At 39.0% G+C, this 23,419-nt stretch overlaps 1 protein-coding gene across 2 annotated transcripts in view; it reads left to right on the forward strand.

Moving 5' to 3' along the window:
* The window catches only part of ADGRA3 (adhesion G protein-coupled receptor A3), a 135,396-nt gene that overhangs the window by 108,212 nt on the left and 3,765 nt on the right, over positions 1-23,419 (forward strand). For both annotated transcript variants that reach the window (XM_008017754.3, XM_073012491.1), the window contains 3 exons: positions 11,685-11,809; positions 12,941-13,064; positions 21,838-21,983. In XM_008017754.3, coding sequence (XP_008015945.2) covers positions 11,685-11,809; positions 12,941-13,064; positions 21,838-21,983 — 395 coding nt within the window. The remainder of the gene's footprint in view (positions 1-11,684; positions 11,810-12,940; positions 13,065-21,837; positions 21,984-23,419) is intronic.

The following is a 23,419-nucleotide window of genomic DNA, read 5'->3' on the forward strand; positions in this document are numbered from 1 at the left end:
CATGGTGTATATGTGCCACATTTTCTTAATCCAATCTGTCACTGATGGACATTTGGGTTGATTCCAAGTCTTTGCTATTGTGAATAGTGCTGCAATAAACATACGTGTGCATGTGTCCTTATAGCAGCATAATTTATAATCCTTTGGGTATATACCCAGTAATGGGATGGCTGGGTCATATGGTACATCTAGTTCTAGATCCTTGAGGAATCGCCATACTGTTTTCCATAATGGTTGAACTAGTTTACAATCCCACCAACAGTGTAAAAGTGTTCCTATTTCTCCACATCCTCTCCAGCACCTGTTGTTTCCTGACTTTTGAATGATCGCCATTCTAACTGGTGTGAGATGGTATCTCATTGTGGTTTTGATTTGCATTTCTCTGATGGCCAGTGATGATGAGCATTTTTTCATGTGTCTGTTGGCTGTATGAATGTCTTCTTTTGAGAAATGTCTGTTCATATCCTTTGCCCACTTTTGGATGGGGTTGTTTGTTTTTTTCTTGTAAATTTGTTTGAGTTCTTTGTAGGTTCTGGATATTAGCCCTTTGTCAGATGAGTAGATTGCAAAAATTTTCTCCCATTCTGTAGGTTGCCTGCTCACTCTGATGGTAGTTTCTTTTGCTGTGCAGAAGCTCTTTAGTTTGATGAGATCCCATTTGTCAATTTTGGCTTTTGCTGCCGTTGCTTTTGGTGTTTTAGACATGAAGTCTTTGCCCATGCCTATGTCCTGAATGGTACTACCTAGGTTTTCCTCTAGGATTTTTATGGTATTAGGTCTAACATTTAAGTCTCTAATCCATCTTGAATTAATTTTCGTATAAGGAGTAAGGAAAGGATCCAGTTTCAGCTTTCTACTTATGGCTAGCCAGTTTTCCCAGCACCATTTATTAAATAGGGAATCCTTTCCCCATTTCTTGTTTCTCTCAGGTTTGTCAAAGATCAGATGGCTGTAGATGTGTGGTATTATTTCTGAGGACTCTTCTCTGTTCCATTGGTCTATATCTCTGTTTTGGTACCAGTACCATGCTGTTTTGGTTACTGTAGCCTTGTAGTATAGTTTGAAGTCAGGTAGCGTGATGCCTCCAGCTTTGTTCTTTTGACTTAGGATTGTCTTGGAGATGCGGGCTCTTTTTTGGTTCCATATGAACTTTAAAGCAGTTTTTTCCAATTCTGTGAAGAAGCTCATTGGTAGCTTGATGGGGATGGCATTGAATCTATAAATTACCTTGGGCAGTATGGCCATTTTCACGATATTGATTCTTCCTATCCATGAGCATGGTATGTTCTTCCATTTGTTTGTGTCCTCTTTGATTTCACTGAGCAGTGGTTTGTAGTTCTCCTTGAAGAGGTCCTTTACATCCCTTGTAAGTTGGATTCCTAGGTATTTTATTCTCTTTGAAGCAATTGTGAATGGAAGTTCATTCCTGATTTGGCTCTCTGTTTGACTGTCACTGGTGTATAAGAATGCTTGTGATTTTTGCACATTAATTTTGTATCCTGAGACTTTGCTGAAGTTGCTGATCAGCTTAAGGAGATTTTGGGCTGAGACAATGGGGTTTTCTAAATATACAATCATGTCGTCTGCAAACAGGGACAATTTGACTTCTTCTTTTCCTAACTGAATCCCCTTGATTTCTTTCTCTTGCCTGATTGCCCTAGCCAGAACTTCCAACACTATGTTGAATAGGAGTGGTGAGAGAGGGCATCCCTGTCTTGTGCCAGTTTTCAAAGGGAATTTTTCCAGTTTTTGCCCATTCAGTATGATATTGGCTGTGGGTTTGTCATAAATAGCTCTTATGATTTTGAGGTACGTTCCATCAATACCGAATTTATTGAGCGTTTTTAGCATGAAGGGCTGTTGAATTTTGTCAAAAGCCTTTTCTGCATCTATTGAGATAATGATGTGGTTCTTGTCTTTGGTTCTGTTTATATGCTGGATTATGTTTATTGATTTGCGAATGTTGAACCAGCCTTGCATCCCAGGGATGAAGCCCACTTGATCATGGTGGATAAGCTTTTTGATGTGCTGCTGAATCCGGTTTGCCAGTATTTTATTGAGGATTTTTGCATCGATGTTCATCAGGGATATTGGTCTAAAATTCTCTTTTTTTGTTGTGTCTCTGCCAGGCTTTGGTATCAGGATGATGTTGGCCTCATAAAATGAGTTAGGGAGGATTCCCTCTTTTTCTATTGATTGGAATAGTTTCAGAAGGAATGGTACCAGCTCCTCCTTGTACCTCTGGTAGAATTCAGCTGTGAATCCATCTGGTCCTGGACTTTTTTTGGTTGGTAGGCTATTAATTATTGCCTCAATTTCAGAGCCTACTATTGGTCTATTCAGGGATTCAACTTCTTCCTGGTTTAGTCTTGGAAGAGTGTAAGTGTCCAGGAAATTATCCATTTCTTCTAGATTTTCCAGTTTATTTGCGTAGAGGTGTTTATAGTATTCTCTGATGGTAGTTTGTATTTCTGTGGGGTCGGTGGTGATATCCCCTTTATCATTTTTAATTGCGTCGATTTGATTCTTCTCTCTTTTCTTCTTTATTAGTCTTGCTAGTGGTCTGTCAATTTTGTTGATCTTTTCAAAAAACCAACTCCTGGATTCATTGATTTTTTGGAGGGTTTTTTGTGTCTCTATCTCCTTCAGTTCTGCTCTGATCTTAGTTATTTCTTGCCTTCTGCTAGCTTTCGAATGTGTTTGCTCTTGCTTCTCTAGTTCTTTTAATTGCGATGTTAGAGTGTCAATTTTAGATCTTTCCTGCTTTCTCTTGTGGGCATTTAGTGCTATAAATTTCCCTCTACACACTGCTTTAAATGTGTCCCAGAGATTCTGGTATGTTGTATCTTTGTTCTCATTGGTTTCAAAGAACATCTTTATTTCTGCCTTCATTTCGTTATGTACCCAGTAGTCATTCAGGAGCAGGTTGTTCAGTTTCCATGTAGTTGAGCGGTTTTGATTGAGTTTCTTAGTCCTGAGTTCTAATTTGATTGCACTGTGGTCTGAGAGACAGTTTGTTATAATTTCTGTTCTTGCACATTTGCTGAGGAGTGCTTTACTTTCGATTACGTGGTCAATTTTGGAGTAAGTACGATGTGGTGCTGAGAAGAATGTATATTCTGTTGATTTGGGGTGGAGAGTTCTATAGATGTCTATTAGGTCTGCTTGCTGCAGAGATGAGTTCAATTCCTGGATATCCTTGTTAACTTTCTGTCTCGTTGATCTGTCTAATGTTGACAGTGGAGTGTTGAAGTCTCCCATTATTATTGTATGGGAGTCTAAGTCTCTTTGTAAGTCTCTAAGGACTTGCTTTATGAATCTGGGTGCTCCTGTATTGGGTGCATATATATTTAGGATAGTTAGCTCTTCCTGTTGAATTGATCCCTTTACCATTATGTAATGGCCTTCTTTGTCTCTTTTGATCTTTGATGGTTTAAAGTCTGTTTTATCAGAGACTAGTATTGCAACCCCCGCTTTTTTTTGTTCTCCATTTGCTTGGTAAATCTTCCTCCATCCCTTTATTTTGAGCCTATGTATGTCTCTGCGTGTGAGATGGGTCTCCTGAATACAGCAGACTGATGGGTCTTGACTCTTTATCCAGTTTGCCAGTCTGTGTCTTTTAATTGGAGCATTTAGTCCATTTACATTTAAGGTTAAGATTGTTATGTGTGAACTTGATCCTGCCATTATGATATTAACTGGTTATTTTGCTCGTTAGTTGATGCAGTTTCTTCCTAGCCTTGATGGTCTTTACATTTTGGCATGTTTTTGCAATGGCTGGTACCAGTTGTTCCTTTCCATGTTTAGTGCTTCCTTCAGGGTCTCTTGTAAGGCAGGCCTAGTGGTGACAAAATCTCTAAGCATTTGCTTATCTGTAAAGGATTTTATTTCTCCTTCACTTATGAAACTTAGTTTGGCTGGATATAAAATTCTGGGTTTAAAATTCTTTTCTTTAAGAATGTTGAATATTGGCCCCCATTCTCTTCTGGCTTGAAGAGTTTCTGCTGAGAGATCTGCTGTTAGTCTGATGGGCTTCCCTTTGTGGGTAACCCGACCTTTCTCTCTGGCTGCCCTTAAGATTTTTTCCTTCATTTCAACTTTGGTGAATCTGGCAATTATGTGTCTTGGAGTTGCTCTTCTCGAGGAGTATCTTTGTGGCGTTCTCCGTATTTCCTGGATTTGAATGTTGGCCTGCCCTACTAGGTTGGGGAAGTTCTCCTGGATGATATCCTGAAGAGTGTTTTCCAACTTGGTTCCATTTTCCCCGTCACTTTCAGGCACCCCAATCAGACGTAGATTTGGTCTTTTTACATAATCCCATACTTCTTGCAGGCTTTGTTCATTTCTTTTTCTTCTTTTTTCTTTTGGTTTCTCTTCTCGCTTCATTTCATTCATTTGATCCTCCATCGCTGACATTCTTTCTTCCAGTTGATCGAGACGGTTACTGAAGCTTGTGCATTTGTCACGTATTTCTCGTGCCATGGTTTTCGTCTCTTTCATTTCATTTGTGAGCTTCTCTGCATTAATTACTCTAGCCATCAATTCTTCCACTTTTTTTTCAAGATTTTTAGTTTCTTTGCGCTGGGTATGTAATTCCTCCTTTAGCTCTGAGAAATTTGATGGACTGAAGCCTTCTTCTCTCATCTCGTCGAAGTCATTCTCCGTCCAGCTTTGATCCGTTGCTGGCGATGAGCTGCGCTCCTTTGCCGGGGGAGATGCGCTCTTATTTTTTGAATTTCCAGCTTTTCTGCCCTGCTTTTTCCCCATCTTTGTGGTTTTATCTGCCTCTGGTCTTTGATGATGGTGATGTACTGATGGGGTTTTGGTGTAGGTGTCCTTCCTGTTTGATAGCTTTCCTTCTAACAGTCAGGATCCTCAGCTGTAGGTTGTAGCTGTAGGAGATTGCCTGAGGTCCACTCCAGACCCTGTTTGCCTGGGTATCAGCAGCAGAGGCTGCAGAAGATAGAATATTTCTGAACAGCGAGTGTACCTGTCTGATTCTTGCTTTGGAATCTTCCTCTCAGGGGTGTACTCCACCCTGTGAGGTGTGGGGTGTCAGACTGCCCCTAGTGGGGGATGTCTCCCAGTTAGGCTACTCAGGGGTCAGGGACCCACTTGAGCAGGGAGTCTGTCCCTTCTCAGATCTCAACCTCCGTGTTGGGAGATCCACTGCTCTCTTCAAAGCTGTCAGACAGAGTCGTTTGCGTCTGCAGAGCTGCTGCGTTTGTTATTATTTACTGTGCCCTGTCCCCAGAGGTGGAGTCTACAGAGACAGGCAGGTTTCCTTGAGCTGCTGTGAGCTCCACCCAGTTCGAGCTTCCCAGCAGCTTTGTTTACCTACTTAAGCCTCAGCAATGGCGGGCGCCCCTCCCCCAGCCTCGCTGCTGCCTTGCCGGTAGATCACAGACTGCTGTGCTAGCAATGAGGGAGGCTCCGTGGGTGTGGGACAGTCCCGGCCAGGTGTGGGATATGATCTCCTGGTGTGCCTGTCTGCTTAAAGCGCAGTATTGGGGTGGGAGTTACCCGATTTTCCAGGTGTTGTGTGTCTCAGTTCCCCTGGCTAGGAAAAGGGATTCCCTTCCCCCTTGCGCTTTCCAGGTGAGGCAATGCCTCGCCCTGCTTCAGCTCTCGCTGGTCGGGCTGCAGCAGCTGACCAGCACCGATCGTCTGGCACTCCCCAGTGAGATGAACCCAGTACCTCAGTTGAAAATGCAGAAATCGCCGGTCTTCTGTGTCGCTCGCGCTGGGAGTTGGAGACTGGAGCTGTTCCTATTCGGCCATCTTGCTCCGCCCCCGTGTCTGGTTTCTTTCCTATCATTACAGGGATGGGATTTATCTTCGTTTTTGCATTTAGCAGCAGTTTATTCTTTCCCATTGCTGTGTAGTAGTCCATTGTATCAATATGCCAAAGTTTGTTCATTTTATCATTGATAGCCATTTCTGTTTCTAGGTTTTGGGTGTAAAGAAAAAGCTGCTGTGAGTACTCATGTATATGTTTTATGATGGACATGTACACTCAGGAGTGAAATTGCTGGGTTGTAAGCTTTCCATGTGTTTAGCTTTAAGTAGCTAATTCCATGCAGTTGACCAAAGTTGTTATATTGGTTTGTGGTCTCGATGGTAATGAGAGTTCCAGGTGCTCCACATTTTTGCCATGCTGGGAATTGTCAGTCTTCAGTTTTAGTCTTCTAGTATTGTGATAGATCATTCTAGTTTTAATTTGCATTTCTCTGGGCACTATTGATGTTGAGCACTTCTTTAGCTTTATATTGGCAGTTTGGGTATCCTCTTTTCCTGACGTTCCTTGCTCAAGTCTTGCCTATTTTTAATTTTATTGTCTTTCATTTTTTTTTTATTATGTATAGGACTTCTTAATATGGCTTCTGAATGTGAGCTCCCTGTTGGATTTAAGTGTTGTGTATATCTTCTCCTGGTTCATGCCTTTTTTCCTCAATATTGTCTTTTTATGAAGACAGTTTCTTAATTTTTCTGAAGTACAGTTTCTTCGTCGTTGTGTTGTTGTTTTAGTTAATGCTGTTTAAGAAATCTTTTTGTACCCCAAGATTATGAAGATCTTCTTTTTTGTTTTCTTCAAGAAACTTTAATATGTTTTACCTTTTATATTTAGTTCCATAATTTGACTGGAATTGATTTTTTGTTGATGATGTGAGGTAGGGGGAATAAAATCTTTAAATTTGTATTCTTTGTTCCTTAGTGGGAAAAAGCAACATAGATGTAAGTCATAGTCCTCTTTTTAAATTTTTATTTGTTTTTTTACATTTCTGATTTCAGATCTTTTTTAAAATTTTAATGGTAAACTCTTATTATAATGCTTTATACCCTGACACACAGGATGCCCTGATATATTTTCTTTGGATTCCTTTCCATTGTTCAGATCCTGGTGAATTTAGACAATTGCTTATTTTAATTATTCTTATTGATATAGTGATAATTATGGAAAACTTCTACTGATTTTATATTCAATAATTCTCAGGCCTGAAGTAACAATTGTAATTATATGAATCTCTGTCAAGTAAACAGTTTTAAAAACTTTTTCCTTTGATTTGAGTCCTTAGTAATGATCATCTTTGTGATTTTTAACACACTTTTGATGTTTAATTTCTCTGCATTCGTTCAGCTAACTTCTGTGGAGAACTTTATTTTTCACTTCCTGGCTTAGTTATTAAAGTTTGTACCGAGTAGAAGAGTAACTAAGATTATTGTTCAGTGATGGACTCTGGTCATGTGGGTGCCGGAGGGCAGAGTCATTTTCCATTTTATTTATTACTGTGTTGCAAATGTGAGCAACAGTTTTACTTTTTCTACTCAAAGGTTTCTCATACTACCATTTTTATATAGTGTGTTTAGTAATGTTTTCGTTATTATCATAAAGCTTGTATTTATTTACTACCATAATTGAAAATAATTTGATTCAGGTTTCTGCTTTCTCTCTCTCATTGTAGAGCTTTAGCTTGTTTACTGTCCTGGTATTCTAAAATTCTCAATTGCCATAAATATTTTTATATTCTTTTGGATTGCCCAATCTAGCCAGATTTTTTTAAAGGTGGGAAAGCTAATAATAGCTTTTAAATTTTTCAGTAGTTCTGTTTTATACGGTTAATATTACCTGCATAATAGCTTGGATTTGCCTCTTGGCCCCCAAAGTCTACAATATTTACTGTCTGGCCCTTTATACTATACTTTTCCTTAGGTTCATTCTTCAGCAGGAAACCTGTTTGCATTTGGGCAGGTCAAAAATGCTCCTGTGGGATTAATAACAGAATAATAAGGAACTGAAACAACTCAACATACAAAAATTTTTTGATTTAAGAAATGGGCAAACTATCAGACTAGATATCCTGAAAAGAAGACATATAGATGACCAACAGGTGTATGAAAAAATTTCACCATTGCTAGTCATCAGGAAAATACAAATCAAAACCACAATAAGATATCTTACCCCAGTTAAATGGTTTGTGTCAAAAAGACAAAAAATAACAGAATGTGGAGAAGAGATCTCTTATACATTGTTGATGGGAATGTAAATGAGTGCAACAATTACAGAAAATAGTTTGTAAGTTTCTTAAAAAACTAAAATAGAGCCACCGTATGATCCAGCAGTTTCCCTGCTGAGTATATATTCAAAAGAAAGGAAATCAGTGTATTGAAGAGATACTTGTGCTCACATTTACTGCAGCACTATTCATGATAGCCAAGATATACAGTCAACCTAAGTGTCCCTTCCTCTGTTCCATCAACAGAGGAATGGGTAAAGAAAATGTGGTATATATATACACCGAGGAGTACTAGTCAGTCATAAAAAAAGGATGAAATCTTGTCATTTGCAGCAACATGGATGAGCCTGGAAGTTATTTCGTTAAGTGAAGTAAGCCAGGTACAGAATGACAAACAGTGCATGTTTTCACTCATATGTGGTAGCTGAAAATGTTGATCTTATGGAGATAGAAAGGAGAATGGAAAATACCAGAGGCTGGGAAGGGAAGGGTCTAGGAAGAGGGGGTGAAGTAAGGTTGGTTAATGAGTACCGAAGTACAGATAAAAGGAATAAATTCTGGTGTTTGATAACATGGCAGGGTGACTATAGTTATCAATAATCTATTGCATATTTATTGCATATTTCATATTTCCCAATTTGATTTGGTCATTACACATTATATGTATAGACCAAAATATTACATGTGTGCCATAAATATATACAATTATTATATATCAACAAAAACATGTTGAGAAAAAAATGCCCCTGTGGAAGCAGTGCCCTGTATGACCAGTGACAGAGGTACTCATGCCTTTGTTCGGTCATTGTTGCCTTCTGTTTCAACATCTAGTTTCTTTCATTCTGTGTCACATTAGTTTGACTTTTGAAAAATAGCAATTTCTTTTTATTTTAATTTTATTGTTAATTATTTTTAGAAACAGGGTCTCCCTCTGTCGCCCAGGCTGGAGTGCAGTGGCGCAGTCTCAGCTCACTGCAGCCTCAAACTCCCTGGCTCGAGTGATCTTCCCACCTCAGCCTCCCAAGTAGCTGGGGTTACAGGCGCGTGCCAACATGCCCAGTTAATGTTTTTGTTTTTATTTTTTTGGAGAAGTGGGATCTTACTATGTTGCTCAGGCTGGTTTCAAGCTCCTGGCCTCAAGCAATCCTCCTGCCTTGGGCCCCTCAAAACTCTGAAATTATAGGCATGAGTCACTGTGCCTGGCCAAAAATAACTGATTTCTTTTATACTTGAATGCCATATAGAGTATATTTTGAGAACTAAATTGGCTCTTAGTCGAATGTTTTTTTCGATGATATCCAGCTCCCCATATAGTTACTCTCTGCCAAGGACCATAGTCCTTGGCACTTTTACCGCCTTGCTTCTACCCCTTTTCCAACCCCCTTGAGATGATTAGAGGAGTCTCTGTTTTATAGTGAGGTAATTGCCCCAAGTCTTATAACTGGTAAGTGGCAGCGTGTTACTGAACATCTCCTGCAGTAATCTAAAGCAGGCAGTGCACAAAAGGAGATGAGAAAGCTAAACTAGATATTGAAAGTTTATCCTCAGTTATTAGTTCTGTACTGGAATAGAAGCTTTTCATTGAAATTGGAGGAAAATATGTCTATTCTCACTAGCATCTAACTGGTTTTCATTATTCCAACATTTCTTTGAATTTCCCTGCTGATATTCTGGACTTTTAACAGAATGCAACTATTTTGAGGCCATGATTACAGGCTAGTGTTATGGGCATCTCACAAAGGCAGATTGCTCAGAATTGGTCCTAATAGGCTTTTCTCTGGTCTTTTCCCTTTTGTGTACTTAATTTACAGACTGCAGGGCCTCCAAGGGCTGGAGCTGTCTTGTGTCTATCCCTGTATATCCATTACTTGGCACTGTGCCTGGCCATGGTGGACACTCAGTATTTGTCAAGTAAATGGGTGAATTGTAAGTTGGAGGCTCGTCGTTGTATAGTTGAGTAGTCTAGCTGGAATTCAGTTTCCTGTGTTCTCATCTCTACTTCCCTGTTGCTGTGATTTTTGTCATTAACTGTTCAGCATTTGATAAGGTGAGGGGTTTGTTAGGCATCCTCATACCGTCTTTTTAGATCTGTGATTGTGGATTTTGAACTTCTGATCCTTCTCTGGGAAAATTTGCCCCTTCCCTTCCTACTCTGTTGAGGTCATCTTCCATTTCCTTGTCTGGTTGTCACTTATTCGCTTCCCTTTTTTTTAAATCTAGCTTTTTTGTTTCAGATATTTTATTAATAAGAGCTTCCCAATTGGAGTTTTATCCACTGTGGGCTCCTTCCCTTATTCAGTAGTCACTTTTTAGCTTTAAGAGTCAGTGCAGAAAGAGAATTTAGTGAAGGGATCTGGTAAACCTACAGCTTTGACTCTTACAACCCCAGTTATCTGGCATGGTGGCCAGGATGGACGTGTCTTTCCAACTTGCTTTGGTCTTTATAAGAGAGTAGCATTAAGATTTCAATTGTTGCATTTCAGAGAAGCAGTGTCTGCATTGTGTTTGGGAGCACGGACCTGGCAGCCAAGCTCCTTTGAATCTAATCCTTAAGGCACATAACTTTCCTGTGCCCCAGTTTTATAACATATAAAATGGGGCTAATAACATACTTCCTCCTACAGTTATGGTGCTGGACACAGTCAGTGCCTGGATTGTTCAGAGTCAATGCCTGTAAATGTTCTATAAGTGATGTGCTGTTATTGCTTATTTATTTTTTAAAATTATTTTTCTTTGGAGAAAGGGTCTCACTGTGTGGCCCAGGCTGGAGTGCATTGGTACTATCTTGTCTCACTGCAGCCTTGACCTCCTGGACTCAAGTGATCCTCCCACCTCAGCCTACCGAGTAGCTGGGACTATATGTGCACACCAGTAGGCCTGGCTAATTTTAAAAAATATATGTTTTGTAGAGATGCGATCTCCCGGTGTTGCCCAGGGTGGTCTCGAACTCCTGAGCTCAAGCCTTCTACCCACCTCAGCCTCCTAAAGTGCTGGGATTACAGGTGCGAGCCACTGTGTTCAGCCATTTATTGATTTTTGAGCTCTTACAGGGTTCTTCCTCTTTGCTGCCATAATTGTGCTTTACTTATCTTCTTCAAACATTGTTACGATCCGATTGTAGACCCCTGTGATTTTTCACCTCTTCAGGGACAGGAACCATGTCTTATCGTTATGTCTCCAATGCCCTTTGCAGTGTTTGGTCCATTTATATTTGGGGAACTTGAAGTTGAACTTGACCATGGATAGAGAGGTGTCTTTGGGCTTCATAGCCTCAGAGATACTGCTCTCATTGTGTCTGATCAGCTAATGAATATGCAGAGTGATAACTGGGCATAAAGGGCATTGAAAAGGATGAAGTCTGGTTATGCTTTCTGAATTGCCCAAATGTAGGGGGCTGATTTCTCTTTTACCCTCATAGCAGAGTCAACATTTCAATTGATAAAGTAGGTGGTCCAGTGTAAAACGAGGGTATGCCGTAAGCAGTTAACACAACAGAAGTTAGGAAAGCAAAGTGTTAGGAAAATAGCGTGAAACATTAGTCTGAATAAAATAAAGAGACATAAGGGCCAGAGTTTTTGTTTATTGATGTGTTTTTGTCACTCAAAAAAATCTCAGCAGTTAAATGTGGAGAGAAGTGCTGCTAGAATGAATCTTTCTTTTTGCCCTCAGGATTTGACGGGATCTGAACTATACACCCAGGCGGCCAGCCTCCTGCATCCTGTGGTTTATACTACTGCTATCATTCTCCTCTTATGTCTCTTAGCCGTCATTGTCAGTTACATATACCATCACAGGTAAGAAATACATCTCGACAAAATAGATCTGTGGACTTTGATTTGAAGGACTTTATTTCACATTTAATTAGAATAAAATTGAGTTTGTTATCATCCTGTATTTCCAAAGTAAGGATGATTACTTTAGAATATATACATGCCTTATTCATTTTGTGCCATTAGAGACATAAATAATTAGTATTTGAGATGATAAATTCAGTTTTTACAGCATCCAGTCAGTTTGCTGGGTTTGTATCTAGAAAAGAATATGGGAAATATGTATTGCAGACTGTGGGGTGGGTCACAGGGGCAATAGGATGTAAAGTGAAGCAGAAGTTTCTTACCTGCAGAGTTACCTAAAGGGGTCTCTCTAGGTATCAGACTGTATTATTACTATTATTTTATGACTTTTTGCCTACTATGATATTCTTTATTTTATAGATGGCATTTTTAAGAAAGCTTGTGGCATTTAAGCATGGCATATGTTTTTTGTTAATTGGAGGCAAAGCTATAGAAACTTTTATTTTGTGGTAGGAAATAATGAACTAAAAGGATTTGCTAAGCAGACATTCACCTTACAAAACGTTTTGCTAGAATGTGTTTTCCTGTTTAAGCTAGAAGTATATGGCATCTCTTGACATTTAGTTAAGAAACAAAAGGAGATTTTGATATATCTAAAAAAGAAAGACTTCAGCATTTTATTATGGAACTTCAGGAGGAAATGCATTGAGTATTTAGACCTGTGCCAGTGGGTCAAAAAAAGACCCGTTGGCATGTTACAGAAATCTCTAGGTAGCCAAGCAGGTAATCCAGTCATCTTAAGACATCATAGTAACAAAAGCCCATGCGTTTCTTATTGTGGAGAATTTCTTTAGCATTTAGTGGATGCAGCGGTTCTATAAATGGCTTTTTGTTTTTAAGTGCGTAAAGTTAAATGTTAAGAAACTAGTTCAGGTTAAATGATTTCTCAGATCTGTGCGTGTGTGTGTGTGTGTGTGTCTGGTAGTATATATTTGTAAAATAAAGTGTTTAAATATCGAATATTTAACTTTTGCCTTTGATGAAGTTGGAATTAACTTAAGATGAACATCATAGTTTCCTCCTTCATATGTACTAGCCTGAATATTAATATTTTCTCTCTTTTTAAAACAGTTTGATTAGAATCAGCCTCAAGAGCTGGCACATGCTTGTGAACTTGTGCTTTCATATTTTCCTAACCTGTGTGGTCTTTGTGGGAGGAATAACCCAGACCAGGAATGCCAGCGTCTGCCAAGCAGTAAGTCAGAGTGAAAAACCGAAATGGAAAAAATTACTGGTATTAGAAAATAATTTCATTAACTATAAAAAGAAAAAATCATTCTTTAACACCTTTTCTTTAGCTGATTAAAGTTAAATTTAATGTCTATCACAAACAATTTGCCAGTATACTTTCCTCTTTTAAATTACCATTTTGCAACTGAATATATAACTTAAACAGCTCATCCCTTTATCATTGGGAATTTAGTGTTACACGTTATGGCTGTTATTACAATGCCTATTATTTATTTTTAAAATTTATGAAATACTGACTTTGGCTGAAAGAGAAGTGACATTTTCTGATAGTAGAACTTTAAAAATGATTTTATATGTTGACGAAAATGTAACAATTAGAAAAAGTTAATCATAAAGATATAAAAATGACACTAGGTTAGGTAAATATGAAGAATTAAAAAATATCTTACTCTTAGTTTCCAATAAGTTATTACATATGTAGCCTTAATGAACAGTTTTCTTGCAGCATAAATATAAAAATGGAAATTCTTCAATCTATGAATAGAAAATATGTAAAATTTTATTTCTGTGTTTGTGTATTGTTTTTCACATGCATGATAGCAAGAAGTATAACGTAGTAATTGAAAGTTCAGGCTGCCTGGATTTGGATTTCAGTTTACCATTTATCGGCTGTGTTTCTATGGGTGATCTGTTTAACCCTTTTTTTTCTTTTTTTTTTCTTTTAAAAGTATAATTAAAAAAATACATGTGATCTCTGTAAACAAATAATTATTACTGTACAGTACAGTATTGTCACCTGTAAGCACAATCATTGTGTATGATTGAAACTCAGTATGCATTGAATAACAACCCCTTTTTTCTTCTCCCCCAATCTTATGGCAATCACCATTCTCTTCTATGCGTTTGACTACTTCAGATACCTCATATAAGTGGAATCATGCAGTATTTGTCTTTCTTTGACTGACTTATTTCATTTAGCATACTGTTTCAAGGTTCATCTATGTTAGTGAATACGATTTTCCTCTTTTTTATGGCTGGATAATATTCCATTGTATGCAGAGACCACATTTTTTTATCTGTTTGTTGTTGATGGATATACAAGTTGTTTCTGTCTCTTGGCTACTGAGATTAATGCTTCAGGGAACGCAAGAGTGCAGGTATCTCTTTGAGATGTTGATTTTAATGTGCAATCCTTCTGTGTCTCAGTTTTCTCACCTATAAATTAGGAATGATAATCAAGTTGTTGGATGATGTGATTATTTATGTTAAAAAACTAAAGTAATTTACACAAGTTATTAGAATGAATAGGAAAGTTTAGCAAAGAGCGACTGCTAGTATGCAGAAATACGACTATGAGAACATAATGAGAAGGTAGCATTTACATAGTGTCAAAGACTATCAAGTACCTAGAAATAATGAAAGATGTTCAAGATTTATGGGTAAAATTAAAATATGTATGAAAGAAGACGTAAATAAATGGAAAGATATAATAGGTCAAAGGATAGGAAGACTTAATATCAGTGATATGGCAATTCCTTTTCAGATTAATCTGTAGAATTTTTTATGAAACTCAATAAGATGATTTTTAAATTTATGTGAAAATAAATGGCCAAAGAAAGACAAGACACTAATGAAAAAGAGGAGCAGAGCCGGAAGACTGTCTTCTAGTCATCAGGGTTTATGAGGCTATGGAAATGAAACCAATGTGGTATTAGCGGTAGGCAGAGATAAATTGGCCAATGGGATAGAATAGAGTCCAGAGGCAGACCCACAGGAACTTTGACATACAGCAGAAGGGACGTGCCTTGTCAGCTGGGGAAGAGAGACCACCATTCAGTAAATGGAGCTGGAGAAAATCCATTTGGAAAAAGATTAAACTGGGTCTGTACCTCATGCCACATTAAAAAAAAGTCAACTCCAGGTGGTTTAAAGACTTACATATCCAAGCCAAAATCTTAAAATCCTTTAAAAAAATGTTGGAGACCTTAAGATAAGGAAGGCCAATAAGACAGTGAAAGGCATTCACTAGAAAAAAAGTAATTTTGACTAAAAATAAGAACTTGTGTTTATCAAGAGTCCTTAAAAAAGCTGAAAAGATAAGTTACAAATTGGAGGAATATATTCGCAATCCATACAACTAACAGCATTCGAGTAAAAAATATATCAGTAACTAAGTCAGTGAGAACACCACAACAAGTCAGAAGAAAAAGTAGCAGGAGAATGGACGAGCATGTTGTAGAAGAGCGAACACACAGGTTCCGCACATGTGTGCAGAAACGTTCAACAGCATATGGGGGTCATGGAGATGCCAATGAGGACGATTAGTTACCATTTTATGCCTTTTCCGTCAGCAAAAATTAAGCCTGACAGTGCCAAGTCTTGATGAACATGTGGACCCACAGGATCCTTTTACATAGTTGGTGGGAATGTAAGTGGGCGTCCCCTGCGAGGCGTTGCCTTCTATGATTACGTGTTCATGTACCCTGGAACCCAGCAGGCCCACTCCTGTACTCAGAGAGTAACCTTGCCTGTGTGCACATGAGTTATGAGCATGGATATGAATATTCATTGCAGCACTATACACAATATCAAAAACCTGGAAGCAACCCAAATACCCAACACAGAGAGAGTGAACAAACAGACCCTATGGTATTATACCAGAGTCAGAAGCAATGAATTATAGCAATGCAGAGTAGCACAAATTAGTTTTAAGTGAAGAGGTGAAAAGTAAGTCCTATAAATTAACATTCACCATGTTTTTTTTTTTAAAGGTAAAAATCACTAAAATAAACAGCTCACTTTTAACAAAAAACAGGTGCAATAAAACTATAAAACAGAAAGCAAGGGAGTGATGAACAGAGGATGTAGGGTGATGATACAGAGGATATAATAGGGGCATAGTTACCTCTGCTGAGGGGGTCATATGATTAGATACAGGTTATTGACAGGGTCCTACCTTGTGTCTTGCTGGTAGATTCTTGGGTACTTATACTGTTAATAGTAACTAATTAAATAAAGGCAGGTTGTGCTGGGCCCACCCATTAGACTGTGTCATGATACTGTGGCTTATGATTAATTCAATATTGTATACCTGTGATCCAGTTTGAAATGTGTGTATGTAAGAATCGTTGAGAGGATTAAATGACTCATGCATCTCAAGAGTACCAGGCATATACTAACTGTTCAATAGCGGTTACCTGTTACCACTATTATGTTAGTGTTATTGATGAAATTACCTTTCATCTGTGTGATATATTTTTGTTTGAGGCTATTTACTACACATCTGTAAACAAACTGCCTACAAGAAGTTAGATAATGGGTCTCAGATCAACTCCATCCATGTTTAGAAGATAGCTCCTCTGTGTTCTCAGTCATGTGGCTGACTCCCAGTTACCTTGCAGGTCTCACTTTATCGTTACTGTTTCAGAGATTCTGTCCCTGTACCTGTATTATTCTGTTTTCATGCTGCTAATAAAGACATACCTTAGACTGGGTAGTTGATAAAAGGAAAGAGGTTTAATTGACCCACAGTTCCACATGGCTGAGGAGACCTCACAATCATGGTGGCAGGCAAAGGAAGAGCAAAGTCATGTCTTTCGTGGCAGCAGGCAAGAGAGAGCATGTGCAGGGGAACTCCCCTTTATAAAACCATCAGATCTTGTGAAAGTTATTCACTATCGCAAGAACAGCTCGGGAAAGACCCACCCTCGTGATTCAGTTACCTCCTACCCGGTCCCTCCCACGACAGATGAGAATTATGGGAGCTATACTTCAAGATTTGGGTGGGGATACAACTAAACCATATCAGGTCCTTACTAAAATTCCATGCTGCCTATGAAACTTTGTGATTTCCTATTTACTATCTCTGACCTGTAAGCTCTCCCTGGACTCCAAGCTCTACAAGCGTAAGAACTATAGTAGTTGGTTCACTGGTGCTTATCCAGGGACCAGCACAAGACCTGACCCATAGTAGGTGCTCAGCAAATGTTTACTGGGTGAATGAACAAAAAGAAGGCTTTGTTTGCACATTAGAACGCATTCAAACCTGGAGCCATTTTGACTCTATTAGAAGAGTACTCAGCACACATTGGCGATAAAGGTCTTCATTGTATCTAAAAGTATTCATTGATGTCATGAAGCAGACACACAAATTTATTTCACTAAGGAAATGAATGGAAAGAGGCCGTTGTAAAGATGACTGCCTTTCATTGTCCTGAGTGGAATTTTCTATTGTCTCTAAATGGAAAAAGGAATTGCAGTGAGTTTTTAAGGCTTCAAGAACAAGTGCCATTAAAGGTTTACACAAGAAAAGGGAAAGGCAAGTCTAGACGTTTCACTGTCGTTCTCTTCTGTGTTTATAATGTGTTTCCCTTCGATGAAAGACATAGCATCATTCTTATGTTTCTGACTCAGACATTCCTTGCTTCACTTTGTCACTGTAATTCTCAATTCAGGTAATCACCAGCTCAGAGCACAGTGGTAGAATGCAAAACGGACTAGCCTAGGATTCCAGATCCTAGGAGCTAGGTTCTAATTTTGTGTCTGCCAGAACAGCTTATGTTAATAGTCTCTTAACCTAGTAGGGGCTTAATGTTTCTTCTATAAAATGGGTCAGGCTAGTTCAATGTTTGTTAAGGTTCTTCCCTCAAAAACTGAGCCCTCACGTGTACATGTTGTTATGTGCAGTTTGTATTTGTACATAATCCATGTAGTTTTGTCTTTATTATCTCTCTTTGTGAGCTCACATATTTTATGAACAGCATGAATGGGTTGTAATGTAGTTTCTTCCCACACAGTGATTGATTGAGGTTATTAAAGGTGCTACCCACCAGGTACTTCTCACTCTGGTTCCTAAATTCATTTCAGGTAAGACCTTAGGTGCTTTCTACGACCTTTTGCTAAAGGTGCTGAAGTTCAAGAACTAAGAAGTTGAGTCCCGAAGTCAAGGAGCATCAGTTAAGTCTGGAAGGGATCTGTGTTCTGGTTCATGATACACTGCCAAATAATTGGTCATTAATTTTTTGGTCCTTGGTTTTCTTAGCTATGCCATAAAAGGATTCAGCTGGATCTTATCTAAGATACCTTATTGCTCCACCAATCCATGATTGAATTTATTAAATATCATGCCAGCCGCCCTTGTTAGGTGCCCTTGAGATCTGTTATTTAGAGGATTGCTGCAGTGGCACAAGAGATGTATTTGGAAAAATCTAGTCAGTGAATATTAAGACCATTCTACTTGTCAACTACTGTGCATGTGTTATGTCTTAACTTTCATATTAACCCTAGGAGGTAGTTTTTCTTTGTGTATTTTATAACTATATAAACTGAATCATAGGCAACTGAAATAACTTTCCCCAAGTCACTAGGACCATTAGGTGGCAGAGGCATGATTCAAATGCTAGTCGGTTTGATTCTGAGTGCCTCTCAGCCCCTGTCACTGTGCTTTAGTATTTAGTAGTGGGCAGCGTAGGAGAGTAGAAAGGGGGGCTTTGGAACCGTGTAACTTCAGTTTGAATCACAGCCATGTTACTGACCATGTAATCTCTGGTGGATGACTTCTCTCAGTCTTAGTCTCTGTTTTTGTATCTTAAGGTTAACACTGACCTAATGGTGATGATAAAAGGAAGAAGTGAAATCACATGCAAGAATACGTTTTTGGATACATAGCAGACACTTATTAATGGAAGCTGTTAAAATTTTAATTGTTTATATATTCAATGTCTATGCTTACATTCATCATGAAAAAGTTTTTTTTTTTGCACAGTTGCTATGCATGTTGCACGGTTGTAGTCTTATTTGTGGTTAAATGAATGCTAGTTTGTGAGAGTTTATAGTTAGACAACAAACATACAGAGTGGAACTTTTTAGGATAATTATTTTATACCCGTTTTACAACTTTGGAAATTAGTGTCCCGAGGTAAGGTGGCTTTCTTGAATGATAATCTACTGCATTTAACTAATTATTTACATGCTCTATGAATTAGATTACTCCTAGACAATTTACAGAATTACCATGTGCATCTCTGATTTATTTGGAAGAAAATGTGGTAACAAGGTTATATTTCATGTAGATGAAGTGTCAGATGGAGAATACAATAGGAAATACTACATTCCAAAAGATAGGAAAATCTTTCGTGCTAGATTTTAATCACTCTTTTTTTTTTGCATCTTGTAGAATATTTAGTGATTTGCTTTCACGACTGTGTTAATAGATGTCATCATACCCCTAAAATTCCACTAGTAATAATCAGGCTTCAGTATCTTTAGGAGTAAACCTCCTCCGGAAGTTTAGAAATGCCGTAGAAAACACTTCAGTGACTAAAGATGGGTTTTGTTCCCTATAGAAAATTCTTTGTGTGACACCTCCTATGTTGAAGTTACTTTTAACCTTTTGTATTTTAAAGCCCTGTCTCATTCGTTTGACCTTTGTGTCAGAGACACCCCCAGCAATAGTAGAGTTGACCATTTTGAATCAATATCTGATTTGTTTTGAATTTATTGGTTTCTGTGCATCAAATTCGTTTATTCTGTTTTTACTTAAAATATTTGGTATGACTTTCGACAGCTCAAAGGGTTATTTTATGCTCTCTGTTCCACTTCTGTCTATAAATTTTGCTTTCACAGTGCAGTCAGCAAAACTAATGGGAACCACAAAGCCACTTTTCTCTTTAAGAAGATCATTTCTGACGTTTGTAGTTGGGCCAGACGTGATCCCCTCTCCCAGCGCCTCAGAGCCATTGCAAGGTTTACGTGGAGAGGAACCACCCTGGCTTTCCCCTGCAAAATAAGATTTGGGCTTTCAGGTCACCAAGGTTTTGCTGCAGATTTGTTCTCATTAAAATAAACTCTGGACAGTGGTCCATGCTTTTATAATTGACCTCTGATTTTCTTGAGGTTGGAGAGGCATCCCTTTAGAATGACAAATTTTTTCTTGGAATTTCATTAATGGAATTTTACCTGTAATAATTTTTTTTTTTTTTTTTTGAGACGGAGTCTCGCAGTGTCGCCCAGACTGGAGTGCAGTGGTGCGATCTCGGCTCACTGCAAGCTCCACCTTCCAGGTTCACGCCATTCTCCTGCCTCAGCCTCCCCAGTAGCTGGGACTACAGGCGCCCGCCACCACACCCGGCTAATTTTTTGTATTTTTAGTAGAGACCGTGTTTCACCGTGTTAGCCAGGATGTATTTTTAGTAGAGACGGGGTTTCACTGGGTTAGCCAGGATGGTCTCGATCTCCTGACCTCATCATCCGCCCGCCTCTGCCTCCCAAAGTGCTGGGATTACAGGCGTGAGCCACTGCACCCGGCCTTACCTGTAATTATATTAAAAAGCAATGATTAACAAAAGAGAGCAAGTTACTGGTTAAGAAAGCTGGATTATGTCCTTGATACTCCAATGACATATGACATTTACTTTTCTTAAACTAAAATTTAAGCCTCTTTCATTTCCTCACATCTTCATCTAGAATTTCATCCTCAACTACGGTTGCTTCATATGCAGGTCATGTGATAAACAGAACTTCAGTGTATATCATTTGCATATATTGCAGTTATCCTATACTTACTGAGCACCTATTATATCCCAGGTATTGTGTCCATTCAGTTCCTATGAAACCCCCAGAGGTGGTGATTAATGATTTTTCACTATTAAATTGAGGAAAGTTAATTTCAGAGAGCTTGCGTTATTTCCTCAAAATCACTTTCTTAATAAGTAATATAGTTATTTCTGCTAATTGCTTGTCACATATAGGAGATTTGCTGAATGCTTAATGTGGACAATTTTACTTAACCTCATAGTACTTTTATATTGTTCTTGGTTCTCAAGTGAGGAAGCCAACACTTTAGGTCTTACGTGACCTAAAGGTCTTATGTGACTTTGCTGAGGTCACCCAGCAGGTAAGAGGTGAATACCAGTTTAAAAATCAAGGGAAATTTCATTTCTGAGTTCACCCTCTTAACCATCAATATATTATTATATTGCTTTGTGACTGCTGCAATGTATAAAAGCTCTGAATTATATCTTAGGTCTCTTACTCTGGAACTTATTTTGTATGTGCTGTGGCTTTCGCCCTGTGGTTACCTGTGCCCTCTATATATTCCTCCTTAAAAAGAATGTTAGAAAATGAACTCTAAGCCGGGCATGGTGGCTCACGCCTGTAATCCCAGCACTTTGGGAGGCTGAGGTGGATGGATCACCTAAGGTCAGGAGTTCGAGACCAGCCTGGCCAACATAGTGAAACCCTGTCTCTACTAAAAATACAAAAATTAGCCAGGCATGGTGGCACGTACCTCCAGCTACTCAGGAGTCTGAGGCAGGAGAATCGCTTGAACCCAGGAGGCAGAGGTTGCAGTGAGCCGAGATCACACTGTAGCACTCTAGCCTGGGTGACAGAGCGAAGCTCTGTCTCAAAAAAAAAAAAAAAAAAAAAAAAGAAAGAAAATGAACGCTAATGTATAATGTCACATCTATGAAAAACACACCTTTGGTTTAATGTCCAGGAGCCACTTCTGTCCTCTATTAAGGGTCATCTTGGGTATAAATGGTAGCTTGTGGGCTTCCTAGAGCCAATTGTCGGTTTGTGTATTTGAGGAACGTGATTCCCTGTCGTGCGTCTGTTAGAATGCAGTGTTGCCTTAGCAGGCAACAGAGTTGATTATTAAGATAGGCCTTCCTGCTGCTTTCGAATCAGACTTCTGAAACTTACTTACCAATTTTGAGATAAGCCGTAGTAGGAACATTTTTTTTCTTAGTTTATGCATTCTTTGATCTTCCTTGTAGGTTGGGATAATTCTTCACTATTCCACCCTTGCCACAGTACTATGGGTAGGAGTGACAGCTCGAAATATCTACAAACAAGTCACTAAAAAAGCTAAAAGATGCCAGGATCCTGATGAACCACCACCCCCACCAAGACCAATGCTCAGGTATCTCTTATCTTTGTTGTATTATCTTAAGGGTCAAATAAGTGTTTTGTCTGCTTTCATTGAAGCATAATCGTAAATTATAACAAAATTGTTGAGTGAATTTTGGGAAGTAAAAGAACGGACTTGTATGCAGGACCTGCCTGGTTTTGAAAATGACTTTGGCTTTGAAAATGGCTTAGGCATCCTTCCAGCGGCGAGTCCTCAGTCAACTTCTGTACCCTCTGAGCCTTCCGAGATCATCTCAGAAGTGGGGCTGATTCTCCCATCCTCGAGTTTTGAGGAATAAATGAGTAAATGGGCAAAGCACTTACAATGGGATTGGCCACGTCATAGGCCCTATGAAACTGTCAGCTGTTTTTATTTCCTTGAGGTCATAATCTCAAGTATGTATCAATTTAATTATTCTGTGCAAAGGACAAAAAGACTTGTAATATGTCTTTCCTATCCATTGTAATATGAAAAATGGTAAATGAATGATCATGCTGGATGAGTAAAATCTATCAGTGATGACCAAGCCTGTTGAATGCCTGATATGTCACTGGCCCTGGGCTGGGGATTTAGAGAAGACCCCCTTGCCCTTTGGGAGTTTATAGTCTGCAGGAGGAGACAGGCATGAGCACTGACTGTGCTGTGTGAGAAGCATAGTGGAGATAAGTTATTTGAAAATGTAAAGCAAGAAGCCATTAATTTTGGGGGTGGGGGGTTATTAGGAAATGCTGGGCCACTGGCATGAACCTTACTGTGATCAGGACTAAGTGTAAAAGTGAAGAGTGAGCTGAGGAAACCTCGAGGAGTGCAGTTTGGCTGGAACCTCAGGTGTTTGGTGTCAAGTAGCAGGAATTTAGGATGGAAGCTGGCTTTGAGTCCTCGGTGGGTCCTATTTAAAATGTGGGCAGCCACCGAAGACTTTTAACTAAGGGAGTGGCCTGACACAGTGTCATTTTAGAAGGTAGCTATCGCTCTAGTATGGAGTACAAATCAGAATCCCCAAGAATAAGGAATTCTGCTGAGGTTATTAGGGTAGCCCCCATGAAGACCAGAACAGTGTCATGGAGAACAGAGAGGAGGACCCAAGTTTGAGAGGCTTGAAGCAGTTTCTCTAGGACTGATGTCCAGCTGGATTTAAGAGATGTGTGAGGGAGAGAAATTTGAAGAAGACTGCGAGTTGTCTATTCTAGCTAGCTAGCATGCCTTGACAGAGGGTGTTTCCATCAACTGAGAAATAAGATAGGAAAAGCAGAAAGGGCAGGTGGGTGGGGGAGGCGTGGAGAGGGGAAACGGGGTGGTACGCTCATCAATACTTTCTTGTGGAATGTTTACATTTTTAGAAGTCCAGGGCTCAGCAGAGAGGACCAGCTAGAGATTGTCTAGGAGGAGCAGGAGACATTTCCTTATGTTATTCATTATCATTGAAGCCATGATAATGAATAGGATCT

Source organism: Chlorocebus sabaeus, chromosome 27 (assembly GCF_047675955.1).
Source record: "Chlorocebus sabaeus isolate Y175 chromosome 27, mChlSab1.0.hap1, whole genome shotgun sequence".
NCBI classification, from domain to species: Eukaryota; Metazoa; Chordata; class Mammalia; order Primates; family Cercopithecidae; genus Chlorocebus; species Chlorocebus sabaeus.